The following is a 15,313-nucleotide window of genomic DNA, read 5'->3' as shown; positions in this document are numbered from 1 at the left end:
CACATGGATGAGGGGCACGGCACACAGCGGGGTCTTGCCTAATTTGAGGATGTGATCTCCATCGTGGAGATCAAATCCTGAAACCAGCATTTTCTCAATGAAGCGCTCCGATTGGTTAGTCTGCAGAGACTAACCAGTCAGAGCGATCGCCGGCAAAGGACCACTCTCTTTGGGGAGAGCGGAGACTCCGGGGCTGTGACACTTTATAGTGCGACAGCCCCGGTAAGCAGATTGGACGAGAGTGTACGTCCAAATGCGTGAAAGGGTTAACAGTGATAGTCAGGATGATCTAGTGTTGATAGATAATCAGTTCTCACCTCTCCTGTGTTCTCTCCTGTCCTTATACTATAAACAGTGATAAGCAGGGTGTTCTAGTGGTGATAGATAATCAGTTCTCACCTCTCCTGTGTTCTCTCCTGTCCTTATACTATAAACAGTGATAAGCAGGGTGTTCTAGTGGTGATAGATAATCAGTCCTCACCTCTCCTGTGTTCTCCGCTGTCCTTATACTAGGTACAGTATCTTCATGCCTGCAGTCATCCCAATACTTTTAGATAGAACAGGAATACAGCATTAAAGGGCTTATTCAGGAACAAGTAACTTTTCACATGTGTCCGCAGACTCTACTATGGAAAGAGTCATACGTACCTGCTACCCTCAGCTCTGGTTATGTGTGCCAGCTCCTGTGCGTCCATCTTCCAGTAAATGTTGTTTGCTCCCTCGCCGGCACAGGCATGGTCACCTGCTTTACTGCAGCCAATGATGGGCTTTACTGGTGATGTGTTTCTTGTGGAAATGTTACCCCTGAATCCAGTCATTGGCTGCAGCAGAGCAGATGATTATGCCCATTCCGAGGAGGTAAATAAGCCACGGACCGATAGAACTTTGGCTTACCGGCTTCACAGCCTTGGGACGGCCAGCAAGGGCAACAGGTGCACAAACAATGTAATGTTATATACACACAATGTAATGTTAGGGATGGAATATAAGGGCTTCTCTCCCTGCATTGCAAACTGGTTGGAATAATGAAGCAATCAGATTGGATTTATACAGGAGACCTGCAGATATTTGGGTCAGATAACTCCTGCTGTCCGGTCATTTTTGGTCATCATTCTAATTACTGATCTTTTCTGGTCAAATAAAACCTTCCTACACGACTTCTCCAACCGTCTGATGACTTCTACAATATTTCTTTCACAGCTTGTGGATCCGGGTGAAGATCTGAACAATATTAACCCTACAGAGACATATGTGAGGGGTGATGAGCAGAGGACAGAGGACATTCCTACAGATAACCGCCCAGGTGAGTAGTGACCACTAAGTAAAGCAGAGAGGTCTCTAAGATTCTGCTTATACAAATAAAAAATAGATATATTGTGCAATGTGGGAATAATGATATTACAATTATTATTAATATTGATAAGTATACAGGTGAAACTCGAAAAATTTGAATATCGTGCAAAAGTCCATTTATTTCAGTAATGCAAATTAAAAGGAATTGCATTAATGCAGCTTAAAATTAGAATTTTGTGAAAAGGCTCAAAGTGTCACACTCTAGTCAGCTAATTACTCCATATTCCCTGAGCAAAGGGTACCTCAAAATTGTGACCTTGGGGTTTCATAAGCTATAAGCCATAATCATCCAAATTTTAACAAATAAAGGCTTGAAATATCTCACTTTGCATGTAATGAGTCTATCTCATGTGTTAGTTTCACCTTTTACGTTGCATTACTGAAATAAATGAACTTTGCACGATATTCTAATTATTCGAGTTTCACCTGTATATGAAAGTATAAAGGAACAAACATAAATATCACATACGGAGAGACTTGTACACAGTAACAATTACTAATAATTACTACTAATAATAAAGTTACTCCCAAGACCATTTGGTAACTAAAGTACAAATTCCTATCCCTCTACAGTACAGTGCAGTTACTATACAGAGGTCTTCTCATGTCTCTCCAGTCCCCGTCTTTGCTCTGGCCCCTCCAGGTTTCCTCTTCTGTAGCACTTTTCTTTTCTCTTCTCCTTCTCTTCTTCCTTCCTTCCTAACAGCCAGTCCTAGCATCGTCTAGAATATGGCTAGGACACATATTTTTGGTTCTTCCTTATGGTTTTCTAGCAATTTCCAGTGAACTCTTGAAGACTGATAGAAGCAGCTGGAATGTTGGGATTTTCCAGCATTTTCCTGTCCCACTAGCCATGTACCACCTACTGGACAATTGTCAGCCATTCTTTAGATAATTGACAGCTACAGTACCTTTGATGCTAATGGACCATTGTCCAGATAGACAGTACTCGCTCACACTGGCTTTGAGAGGACAAGTATAGGCTCTAATTACTAGGAAGTTGCTGAGAACAGGATACCAATACAATATATGGCTTACCTTATTCTCCTAAACATTCTTAAAAATCTGTATTAATCTCTATTTCTTACACGTGCATAAATAAATTCACCTACACGCCTTGACATCTTATCAAAGGTGTTATTAACCCCTTAGTGACCACCCATACACCTTTTTACGGCGGTCACTAAGACGCCTTAGGCTAAGCCACCGCTTTTTTATGGTGGCCCCGTGCAGCGGGGAGCGGGGAGCGGGGTCCTGGCTCTCACATGAGAGCCGCGGCCTTGCTCTAACAGCTCGGACTGGCAGGAGTGCTGATCTGGGCTGTTTAACTCTTTACATGCCGCGGGCAGTGGACTCCCTCTGTCTGCCATCGGCAGCCCGTAAATGCGATCGCGGGGTGCCGATGTGCGTGGAGACTGAGACTAACTGGGGTCTCGTGTAGGCCCCAGACCAGCCTTGAGTAACTTCCTCTCTGGCACAGCCTGCTGGGCAGTGTCAGAAAATTTTCTGACACTGACATTAAAATGCAGTGCACTATATGGATAATGCATTGCATTTTAAAATCAATCAAAAAGCTGTCTGTTATAGTTCCCTTGTGGGACTATTAACCCCTTAGGGACGCATGACGTACCGGTACGGCATGTTTCCCCGAGTCCTTAAGGACCCATGACGTACCGGTACGTCATGGCTTTAAAATGCGATTGCGGGGGTTAATCGGAACCGGATGCCATGGGGGTTAATCGGAACGGGATGCCAGCAATCGCCCCCCCCCCCCGTATCGGCGATCGCTGCAAACCGCAGGCTGGTGCAGGGGGGGGTTGCGGGTGGTGCGGCAGGCCCCGCCTCTTGAAAATTCATTGGTGGCCAGTGGGTATACCAGAGTGTCAGCACATTGCTGACCCTCTGGTATAAACGGCTGACATCTGTGCAGATGTCAGCCGTTTAACCCTTTCCATACCGCGGTCCGTACGGACCGCTGTATGGAAAAGGTTAACAGTCAGGGTCAGGGAGCTCCCTCCCTCTCCCATCGGGGGGCTGCTGTGCCTTTGCAGCCCCCAGACAGGATGGGGTCACAGAGGGAGGGAGCCCCCCTCCTTACCCTTCCCCGTCTGCTCAGTTGTGGCCACAACTGAGCAGACGGGAAAGGTTCACATGGCAACAGGACGCCTTCTCAGGCATCCTGCTGTCCATGGTGCTGAACAGATCTGTGCTAAAGGCATAGATCTGTTCAGACAAAGTGTAAGTAAAATACAGTACAATACACTATGTACTGTACTGTATTATACAGACATCAGACCCACTGGATCTTCAAGAACCAAGTGGGTCTCGGTCAAATTATTTTTTTAAAAAGTAAAAAAAAAAAAAAAAAAAAAAAAACACATTTATCACTAAATAAAAAATAAAATACACTACACATATTAGGTATCGCCGCGTCCGTAACGACCTGATCTATAAAACAGTCGTGTTACTTTCCCCGCACGGTGAACGCCATAAAAATAAAAAAATAAAAACTATGAGAATTTAAATTTTGCCCACCTTACTTCCCAAAAAAGGTAATAAAAGTGATCAAAAAAGTCGCATGTACGCCAAAATAGTACCAATCAAACCGTCATCTTATCCCGCAAAAATCATACCCTACCAAAGATAATCGCCCAAAAACTGAAAAATGGCTCTTAGACTATGGAAACACTAAAACATGATTTCAAAAATGAAATCATTGTGTAAAACTTACAGAAATAAAAAAAAATATACATATTAGGTATCGCCGCGTCCGTATCGACCGGCTCTATAAAAATATCACATGACCTAACCCCTCAGGTGAACACCGTAAAAAAATAAAAATAAAAACGGTGTAAAAAAAAGCCATCTTTTGTCATCTTCCGTCACAAAAAGTGTAATAGCAAGCGATCAAAAAGTAATATGCACCCCAAAATAGTGCCAATCAAACAGTCATCTCATCCCACAAAAGATGAGACCCTACCTAAGATAATTGCCCAAAAACTGAAAAAACTATGGCTCTCAGACTATGGAGACACTAAAACATGATTTTTTTTGTTTCAAAAATGAAATCATTGTGTAAAACTTACATAAATTTAAAAATTGTATACATATTAGGTATCGCCGCGTCCGTGACAACCTGCTCTATAAAAATACCACATGATCTAATCTGTCAGATGAATGCTGTAAATAACAAAACAAAAAAACTGTGCTAAAAAAGCTATTTCTTGTTATCTTGCCTCAAAAAAAGTGTACTATAGAGCAACCAAAAATCATATGTACCCTAAACTAGTACCAACAAAACTGCCACCCTATCCTGTAGTTTCTAAAATGGGGTCACTTTTTTGTAGTTTCTACTCTAGGGGTGCATCAGGGGGGCTTCAAATGGGACATGGTGTAAAAAAAAAACAGTCCAGCAAAATCTGCCTTCCAAAAACCGTATGGCATTCCTTTCCTTCTGCGCCCTGCCGTGTGCCCGTACAGCAGTTTGCCACCACATATGGGGTATTTCTGTAAACTACAGAATCAGGGCCATAAATAATGAGTTTTGTTTGACTGTTAACCCTTGCTTTGTAACTGGAAAAAAAATATAAAAATCGAAAATCTGCCAAAAATGTGAAATTTTGAAATTGTATCTCTATTTTCCATTAAATCTTGTGCAACACCTAAAGGGTTAACAAAGTTTGTAAAATCAGTTTTTAATACCTTGAGGGGTGTAGTTTATAGAATGGGGTCATTTTTTGGTGGTTTCTATTATGTAAGCATCGCAAAGTGACTTCAGACCTGAACTGGTCCCTAAAAATTGGGTTTTTGAAAATTTCTAAAAAATTTCAAGATTTTCTTCTAAACTTCTAAGCCTTGTAACATCCCCAAAAAATAAAATATCATTCCCAAAATGATCCAAACATGAAGTAAACATATGGGGAATGTAAAGTAATAACTATTTTTGGAGGTATTACTATGTATTATAGAAGTAGAGAAATTGAAACTTGGAAATTTGCAATTTTTTACAAATTTTGGGTAAATTTGGTATTTTTTTATAAATAAAAATGATTATTCATTTTACCAGTGTCATGAAGTACACTATGTGACAAAAAAACAATCTCAGAATGGCCTGGATAAGTCAAAGTGTTTTAAAGTTATCAGCACTTAAAGTGACACTGGTCAGATTTGCAAAAAATGGCCAAGTCAGTAGGTGAAATAGGGCTGAGTCCTTAAGGGGTTAAGTGGTAAAAAAAAGTAATAAAAAACTAATTTATTCAATAAAAAAAATCCCATTAAAAAATTTAGTTTTTTTTCCATTGAAAATACGCTTTTCAATAAAAAAAAATTGCAAAATAAAAAACTACCCAATATGTTTGGTATGGCTGCGTCCGTAATGACACAGACTACATAAATTATAGCCTACGGTGAACGCCGTAAAAAAAAGACAGAACTGCTAATTTATTCTTAGTTGCTACCGAAAAAACAAGCAATCAAAAAGCGCCATTTACTCCAAAATAATACCAACAAAAAACCAAGTGGTCCCGCAAAAATGAAGCCCTCACACAACTCTATAGAAAGAAAAAGAAAAAAGTTACGGGTCTTGGGAAGTGGCAATGCAAAAACATTTTTTTCTTAAAAAAAAAAAAGGGGGGGGTTTTATTGCAAAAAGGTAGTAAAATGTAAAAAAAACTATATGTATTTGGTATCACTGTAATCGTACTGACCCAGAGAATAAAGATATGTTCTTTATACCGAAAAATTAACGCAGTGAAATTTATAACGTAAAAACGCAGTGGCAGTATTGCTGTATTTCCCATCTCCCTCCTAGAAAGATTTAATAAAAGTTAATCAGAAAGTTATGTGTACCCCAACATGGTGCCATTAAAAACTACAACTTGTCCTGCAAAAAACAAGCCCTCATAAATCTATATAGATGGAAAAATAAAAAAGTTATAGCTCTTGAAACGCGATGATGAAAAAAGGAAGAAAAACGCTTGGTCACTAAGAGGTTAATGATTGTCTGAGGAATGTTCTGCAATGCTGAATGCATTTGGGCGAGCAAATCATCAAGATCTGCAGTTTATATCTAAAGGTGCATTTACACCAACAGATTATCTGACAGATTTTATGAGCAATCATTGGTCAGATGGCCGTTGGTATCTGGTGGGACCTTCCATCGCCCTTTTGTATCAGTATAAATGGTGTCAGTGTGCAGTATAATAAATCTTCTACATTAAATACCAAGTAATACTGGATCACATATTATTTAACATTCCCTAATTGACTCTTCTGATTCATCAGAATTACACCTGAAATTAATTTAACGAAATAGTTCATCTGTAGTGATAGAATTTTCATTATCATTGGATGGTGTTTATATATGAATCGCAGGCACTTAATATTAATCCATGAAAAAAAGGAAGATTTTATGGAGCGTGCCATCCAGTTTGTTTACTTCAGAGTGACAGGACTGTGCTTCCTACTGTCCATTCTCCTCCCTCCCTCCGAGTCCAGCTGCTGTATCTGTCATCCATTATAGCCCAGGTCTCATTCCCCGGCCTGCACTCTCCCCAGCAGCAGGTGTGATACAGTGATGTCATTGTACCTGCTGGGCTGAGAGGGAGAGCGCACAGACCTGAGATAATCCCACGGCCTGTGCGCTCTCCTCAGCTCAGCAGGAGAGATGACGTCATCACATCATGTCTGCTGCTGGGAAGAGCATGATGTGCTCGGTGTTACTTTATTAATATTATTCAAAGTACAGGAGCTTCACTGATGTAAAGGGGGGAACTAAGGGACAGTACTACTGTAGAAGGGGACACAAAGGGGGCATAGCTGTGGGGCCACTAAGGAGAAGCATTATTGTAAGGGGCATAACTAATGTGTGGGGCCACTAAGGGGGCATAACTACTGTTTGGAGACATTAAGGGGGCATTCTCCTGAGGAGACTAAACGGGAATTCTACTGTGAAAGGGACTCTTAGGGTAGATAACTATGGTGTGGGGAACTAAGGGGACATTCAACGCCTCTTGTTCAGCGCTACGAAATGTTTTATTCATATGTATTTAAAATGACTGATTGGGTGAAGGTTGGAGGGAATTTTCTCAAGGTGGGGGCCAACCTGGCCTAGTTATACCCCTCGGTCTACTATTAGATCGTGATCTTTTTGGCCACCACTGTTTTAGTCAGTTAATTCTTGTATTTTGTGCTATACCTTTCTGTGGATTTTTTTATACTGAAATGTCAAAAAAATTCATTGGAATATTTTGGTATATTATTCATCAATAATAAAAATGTATTTTGTTCTTGGCAGATGACTGTACTAGGAACTTAGAGAAACATCTGGTATCTTCAGATTTTGAAGTAGATGATCGTGGTATCATACAAGATATATATGTAGAGTATGTCAATATCCAAGATATACCCACATCCAATCACAGCCACAATACATCATTTGAATCTTTTAAATCGGTCCGATCTTGTGATTCATCACAGACTGTAACACAGAATAAAAGTCACAGAAGAGGTGCTAAACATCAAACAGCTCACGTAAAAGAGAAGCCAGTTTCATGTTCAGAATGTGGAAAATGTTTTAGATTTAAATCAGAATTAGTGAGACATCAGAGAATTCACACAGGGGAGAAGCTGTATTCATGTTCAGAATGTGGGAAATGTTTTAAGTATAAACAAGATGTTGAGGTACATAAGAGACTTCATGCAGAGAAGCCATTTTCATGTTCAGAATGTGGGAAATGCTTTAACAAGAATTCACATCTTGTTGTACATCAGATAGTTCACACAGGAGAGAAGCCATTTTCATGCTCAGAATGTAGTAAATGTTTTAAGTATAAACAAACTCTTGTTATACATCAGAGAATTCACACAGGAGAGAAGGCATTTTCATGTTCAGAATGTGGGAAATGTTTTCAGGATAAATCGGCTCTTAATAGACATCAGAGAGTTCACACAGGGGAGAGGCCATTTTCATGTTCAGAATGTGGGAAATGTTTTAAGCAGAAATCCGAACTTGTTATACATCAGAGAATTCACACAGGGGAGAAGCCATTTTCATGCTCAGAATGTGGGAAATGTTTTAAGCATAAATCAACTCTTATTAGACATAATAGAGTTCACACCGGGGAGAATCCATATCCATGTTCAGAATGTGGCAAATGTTTTAAGCAGAAATCAACTCTTATTAGACATAATAGAGTTCACACCGGGGAGAATCCATATCCATGTTCAGAATGTGGCAAATGTTTTAAGCAGAAATCCGAACTTGTTATACATCAGAGAATTCACACAGGGAAGAAGCCATTTTCATGTTCAGAATGTGGGAAATGTTTTCAGGCTAAAACAGCTCTTATTAGACATCAGAGAGTTCACACAGGAGAAAAGCCATTTTCATGTTCAGAATGTGGGAAATTTTTTAACCAGAAATCAGTTCTTGTTAGACATAAAAAAACTCACAGAGAGAAGCCATCTCCATGCTTAGCCCTTTAGTGACCTCCCTTATGTGTTTTTATGGTAGTCAGTGTCACTAACTGGCATTATTCATTCAGACACTTCTTTTTACAGGGAGATAAAACAGAACTTTGCTTTGAGTTACCAGAGGTAGCCGAGGGCTTGGGGTGATGATTGGGACCACTGTGAGAGCTCCCCAAACACTCAAAGGACATATCCGGTTAAAAGTGAAAGTATATACTGTATATATATCCCCTCTAAACAAAAATGTTTTTTTTTTTTTTTTTTAAATCAAATCGTTTTTATTGATTCAATAAATACAGAGTATTACAAAAACAATACGTTGTTTTTTTCCTGCTTTATCCACCATGTGGAATCAGTGTACAACAGTAACCGTAGAAATACCAACACACAGTTTTATCAAGCATCCATACATAGCGTGTACACATGTTAAAACAAATATTTGAAACAAAGAATTACATATATCTTAACCCCCCCAAAACCCCTCCCCCCCCCACCCTACCCTAACACCCCCCTCCCTGACAACTAGTCTTGACCTTCACGAGCCTATATAGCCACGTGAGTATGAGATAACCAATCACTCCACATTTTATCAAACTTCTGAGGACACCCTCTCTTCACATACACCCCTTTTTCAAGTATCATCATGTCATGCACCTTCCGTTCAAACTCACTCAGTGTAGGCGGACTTCCCTGGATCCACCTCATACTAAACAAAAATGTTTGAGAGAAAATAAAAATAAAAACCTATGGGGCCTGATATAAAAAGATAACCATCTACCTATTCCAGCCCTGGTCTGTTCTACCTTTTATAAGTATTTGTAAAATTGAAAACGTCAAATATGAGCTTGTCAAGAAACAGTCAGCTCTTACTGGGTTTCATCAGTGATGTGCAAGTTCTCCCAACAAATGACCATGAGTAGATCAGGGAATAGGACGGCACTCCTCCACAAACATAAAGGGAACCTTTTTCTCCCTCCTATGGCGAAGACCCAGCGGCTTACACCAGACTTCGGCGGTGCTCAGTCTCGGTTCAGTCCAAAAAACTTGCAAATATGAAGATAAGAGACAGCACTTACCAGTTCAGTTCGATTCTTCCTTCATTGCTTCACACAAGCATAAAACATGTAAGAAGGCGGTAGGGGAGCAGGACGCCACACAGACACCATGAGGCGACGGCCGTTTTACGTAAGACACGCTTCCTCGGGCCTCCTAATGTGGTGACATCAATGCGTCACCTTTATGCACCAACGCCGACAGTACAGACATGCTCACAGGCAGCACTAACGGTAGCATATCAATTATATAAAAACAAATCATAAAATTGTGGCAGTGGAGGGAAATCAATTGGTTACCAGGGGTTACAGAAAACCCACAGCAACCAATTCCTTGTTACATTATGATAGTTTCCACCCCCAGAGTGTGAAATTAGCAGTGCTTTATGGCCAATGCATAAGGCTTAGGAGAATTAACAGCCGGGAAGAGGACTTTAGGTCCCAGGCTATTGATCTAACAAAACGTCTAATAAAAAGAGGTTATCCACTGAGAAATCTCCACCAAGCAATGTTAAAGAGGACCTTTCATTACAATAAAAAATCTAAACTAAGTATGCTGACATGGAGAGCGGCGCCCAGGGATCTCCCTGCACTTACTATTATTCCTGGGCGCCGCTCCGTTCTCCCGGTATAGGCTCCGGTATCTTCAGATTTTCGGCTCAACTGGGAGGAGCCTGCTCTTGTTCTCCTGGGCGTCTCCTTCTCTCTCTCAGGCTATGAGCTGAGAGCTGCGATTGGCCAGCGCTACAGCCTGGGAGAAGAAGGCTAGTTTGATTATCAAAGCCAATGCCATGGGCCCCCTAGGTCTGAATGACAGAAACAATTTAAGCGTTTTCTTATAGGTATCTGTGTAGTATTATACAGTGCTCCAGACTAAAAGAAATATCAAAGAGCCATTGGCTCCTAACCTGAAAAATTTAGGAGCCAAATTACATTTTTTGTCGCCAAATATAAAATACATATTATACAGCTGGGATGCTAAGGAGCATGGGGTTTTCTAAGCTACAGCCCACGCAGTTTCCCACCTATCTCTAGAACAGGGCCCCCAAAATTAAGAAGAGAGCACCACGCATGTGCGGCGGGCGCTCTCGGCTATTTCCAGAACTCCCATAGAAGTGAATGGACAGTGAACTACGCAAGCATGATCACCTCTCCATTCACCTCTATGGAAGTTGCACGAAGATTCGGCACTCCCATAAAAGTCAATAGAGGGTGGGTGCGCATACATTGTGCGCCCTCGTTCACTTTGGGGGGCCTTACCTTTCTGACACTGGTGGCATATCCTATGCCACCAAAGTGCGAGATAGGCCAACACCTTTAAAAGGGTATTCTGGTAATCTGATAATCCACAGGATAGTTTTATATGTCTGACCACTGGGACTGCCCCATGCCCCGAAATGAATGGAGAGCAGGCTGGTGAAGCGTGCGCCTTGGCACTACATTTATTCTCTATGCCAGAAATAGCCAAGCACTGTCCTCAGCTATCCCCAGCAGTCCAATAGAGAATGAATGGGGTGGCAGGTGCATAATGATCACTGAGAGCAAGTATCTTAAAACATAACTTTTATTTATATATTTATATTTATAAAAATAATAACACCGATGGATCTGAAGGATCCTTTTGACAAATACAACGAGCTATCAACTACAAAAGGGCTGAAAGAGTGAGGTGCCAAGGCAGCAATCAGTCGAGATGCGGGAAAATTAGACTATCCCTTCACTGATCCCTTACACTTCTCAACCCAGGGACACACCTTAAAGGGCTTCTGTCACCCCCCAAAAGTCATTTTTCCTTTTTAGGCTAATTAAAATCCTTATAGTGCGATTATTTAATATATAGTGCTCCTACCTTTTTCTGTGCCTTAGTTTCTTTAAAAACTGCACTTTTATAATATGTTAATTACCTCGCTACCAGCAAGTAGGGCGGTTACTTGCTGGTAGCCGCCGCATCCTCCTTTCAAAAAAACGCCCCCTCCTCCTGTTGATTGACAGGGCCAGCGAGCGCTCTCCTCCTCTGGCTGGCCCTGTCTGCAATTCAAATCCTGCGCCTGCTCCTTACGTGTCTTCATTCGGCGCAGGCGCTCTGAGAGAAGGACGCTCGCTTCCTCAGCACTCCATCAGTGCGCCTGCGCCGATGACGTCACCTCTAAACCCGAAAGAGAAGACGTCATCGGCGCAGGCGCACTGAGGAAGTGCTGAGGAAGCGAGCGTCCTTCTCTCACAGCGCCTGCGCCGAATGAAGACACGTAAGGCGCAGGATTTGAATTGCAGACAGGGCCAGCCGGAGGAGGAGAGCTCTCGCTGGCCCTGTCAATCAACAGGAGGAGGGGGCGTTTTTTTGAAAGTAGGATGCGGCGGCTACCAGCAAGTAACCGCCCTACTTGCTGGTAGCGAGGTAATTAACATATTATAAAAGTGCGGTTTTTAAAGAAACTAAGGCACAGAAAAGGGTAAGAGCACTATATATTGAATAATCGCACTATAAGGATTTTAATTAGCCTAAAAATGAAAAATTACCTTTGGGGGGTGACAGAAGCCCTTTAACCTCTTAAGGACACATGACGTACCGGTACGTCATGATGTCCTGGTACTTAAGGACACATGACGTACCGGTACGTCATGAATGGTTCCGATCACTGCCGCTCGGCCGGCGGTGATCGGAACCCGGTGCCTGCTCAAATCATCGAGCAGGCACCTGGGGCAAATGCGTCGGGGGGTCCTGTGACCCCCCCATGTCGGCGATCGCAGAAAACCGCAGGTCAATTCAGACCTGCGGTTTTCTGCGTTTCCGGGATATTCGGGTCTCTGAAGACCCAATAACCCGGAACAGGATGGTGATGGTGGTGTGATTTCACTCCACCAATCACCATCCAGCGATCCTGAGTGGTGATGGTGACATCACCACTCAGGATCGCTTTCTGATTGGTCTGTGGGCGGTCCGGCGGCAAATTCAAAAGAGGCAGGCGCTCCTCTCCTCCTCCTTTTGTGTTCCGGAGCCGGAGGAGAGAGGAGCTGCCTGCACGTGTGTCTGCCAGCACCCCCAGGACCCGATCTGTGCCCCAGCACCCCCCATCAGGTACATAGGGACAGCACAGGGAAAGTTTGGTTTAGGCAGGGAAAAAAAAGGGAAAGTTAGTTTGTGAACTTTTATTGCATCACCCTAAGTTAGGGTGTCTGGGGTCCACAGCACAGCTGTGTGACCCTAGACCCCCCAGGGGTGCTGCCACTTCCCCCTCCCCACCACCTGCCCCCCCCCCCACCTTTTTTGGGGTGCATTTTTTAACTTTTTTTTTTCTTTTTTGGTGTACGCTGACTGTGGCCGGCACTTAGTGTCCGGCCGCTGTTAGCGCATCGCACACCTCACCGCTGATCAACTTCGGACGGTTGATCAGCGGTTTTGAATTATTTTTTTTTCACATTTTTTGCCCTTTTTTTAGTTAGTTTTTTTTTTTTTTTTCTGTTAGTTTTAGGGTTAAGTCCGCGAACACCCGTGCCCCCACACACACGCACACAAAATAAAGAGTTACACACACGCACATATACACGCAGACACACACTCCCCTATGGCCCGCCGGACGTTCTCGGCCGAGGAGGCATACGCCCAGCTTGCCTCTGACTCCGAGAGTCCCAGTGAGGATGAGGATGACCCCACATTCCTGTTGTCATCCGCGTCCTCCTCATCATCTAGCGATGATGATGAGCCCCCAAGGCGGCGGAGACGCCGCCAGGCGGAGCAAGGGGACCGCCATGTTAGGGACCCTGTGGCCCAGCCTGGTACGAGCAGCTCTGGGGCTCGTACTGGTTTCCCGGCCCACCAGTTAAATCCACCGGAGCCCCCTGCCGGTGAACTTGTCTGGTGTAGCCCAGAGCGATACGAGCCTGTGATTCCTGATTTTGTAGGCCAATCAGGAATCCAGATTTCCACAGTGGGCTACACTGAATATGACTTTTTTTGTCATTTTTTCAGTGACCCACTGGTAAATCTGATGGTGGAGCAGACGAATCTGTACGCCCAACAGTTCGTCGCTCAACACCCGGGCTCCTTTTTGGCCAGGCCCGGTGGCTGGACGCCGGTCAGTGCAGCCGAAATGAGGACATTTTGGGGCCTCGTGCTGCATATGGGCCTGGTCAAGAAACCCAGTGTCAGGCTGTACTGGAGTGGGGACGTCCTATACCAGACCCCACTTTACAGTACAGCCATGACACGCTCCCGGTTTGAGGCCATCCGGAAATGTCTGCATTATTCCGATAATGCAGCATGTCCACCCCGAGGTGATCCTGCCCATGACCGTCTGTATAAGATACGGCCGGTCATCGATCACTTTGGGGCCAAATTCATGGAGGCCTATGTACCTGGAAGGGAGGTCGCAGTTGATGAGTCTCTCATTGCGTTCAAGGGGAGACTCATTTTCCGCCAGTATGTGCCCTCCAAGCAGGCGAGGTATGGCGTGAAGCTATACAAAATTTGTGAGAGTACCTCAGGGTACACTTACAAATTTCGTATATATACGAGGGGCGAGATTCCCGGATTCAACCACCAGAATGTCCCCCCACTCTGGGTGTTACCGGGAAACTTGTGTGGGACCTTATGTACCCACTGCTGGATAAGGGTTACCACCTGTACGTGGATAACTTTTATACCAGTATCCCCTTGTTCCAGTCCCTTGCCGCCAGATCCACGTTCGCTTGTGGGACCGTGCGGAAAAATCAACGCGGCCTCCCTGCCCTCCCCCTCCAGGTACCTATCCCCAGGGGTGAGACCCGTGCCCTTACCACTGGAAACCTGTTGCTGGTCAGGTATAAGGACAAGAGGGATGTCCTTATGCTGTCCACAATTCATGGTAACGGCATCACCCCTGTCCCTGTGCGAGGTACCGCGGCAACGGTCCTCAAGCCCGATTGTATCGTCGCCTACAATCGGTATATGGGAGGAGTTGATCTCTCGGATCAAGTCCTCAAGCCATATAACGCCATGCGCAAAACCCGGACATGGTACAAAAAAGTTGCGGTCTACTTGGTGCAGGTTGCCATGTACAACTCTTTTGTACTATCCCGAAGCGCTGGCAGCACAGGGACATTCCTGCAGTTCTATGAGGCAGTCCTCATGGCCCTGATCTTTTCGGACCGGGAAAGAGCAGGCCGGAGTACCTCGGGAACTGTAGGTGCCCGGATCGTCCCTGGCCAACACTTTCCAGGTGTGGTCCCCCATACTGGAAAGAAGGGACGAACCCAAAAAAGGTGCAGAGTGTTTCACAGGAGGGGGATACGGAAGGACACCACTACTCAATGTGACACGTGCCCCGATCATCCGGGCCTCTGCATTATTGGTTGCTTCAGGGAGTATCACACTTCCATGGAGTACTAAATTTATATCTCAATTTAGCACTGACATCGGAAAAAAAAACTGGTTCTCAGACTTGAGACACCCAAAAAAACGA

At 43.7% G+C, this 15,313-nt stretch overlaps 3 protein-coding genes across 3 annotated transcripts in view; all 3 read left to right on the top strand.

Moving 5' to 3' along the window:
* Positions 1–15,313, top strand: part of LOC121003516 (zinc finger protein 208-like) — a 2,651,670-nt gene that overhangs the window by 483,201 nt on the left and 2,153,156 nt on the right. The window lies entirely within an intron of this gene.
* The window catches only part of LOC121003537 (zinc finger protein OZF-like), a 1,338,071-nt gene that overhangs the window by 1,102,441 nt on the left and 220,317 nt on the right, over positions 1–15,313 (top strand). The window lies entirely within an intron of this gene.
* Positions 763–8,885, top strand: LOC121004245 (oocyte zinc finger protein XlCOF6.1-like). Its single transcript, XM_040436402.1, has 3 exons — positions 763–775; positions 1,262–1,303; positions 7,649–8,885. The coding sequence occupies exons 1-3, from the start codon at positions 763–765 to the stop codon at positions 8,836–8,838; spliced, it is 1,245 nt and encodes a 414-aa protein (XP_040292336.1). The 3' UTR covers positions 8,839–8,885.

This window comes from Bufo bufo, chromosome 6 (genome assembly GCF_905171765.1).
Source record: "Bufo bufo chromosome 6, aBufBuf1.1, whole genome shotgun sequence".
Taxonomy (NCBI): domain Eukaryota; kingdom Metazoa; phylum Chordata; class Amphibia; order Anura; family Bufonidae; genus Bufo; species Bufo bufo.
Note: the sequence above shows the minus strand (reverse complement) of the source record. Positions and strands in the feature narration are given on the sequence as shown.

Excerpts from the sequence above, each read along its gene's own strand:
- LOC121004245 (XM_040436402.1), top strand. Across the intron at positions 1,304-7,648 it reads TCCTACAGATAACCGCCCAG|ATGACTGTACTAGGAACTTA; the intron begins GTGAGTAGTGAC and ends TGTTCTTGGCAG.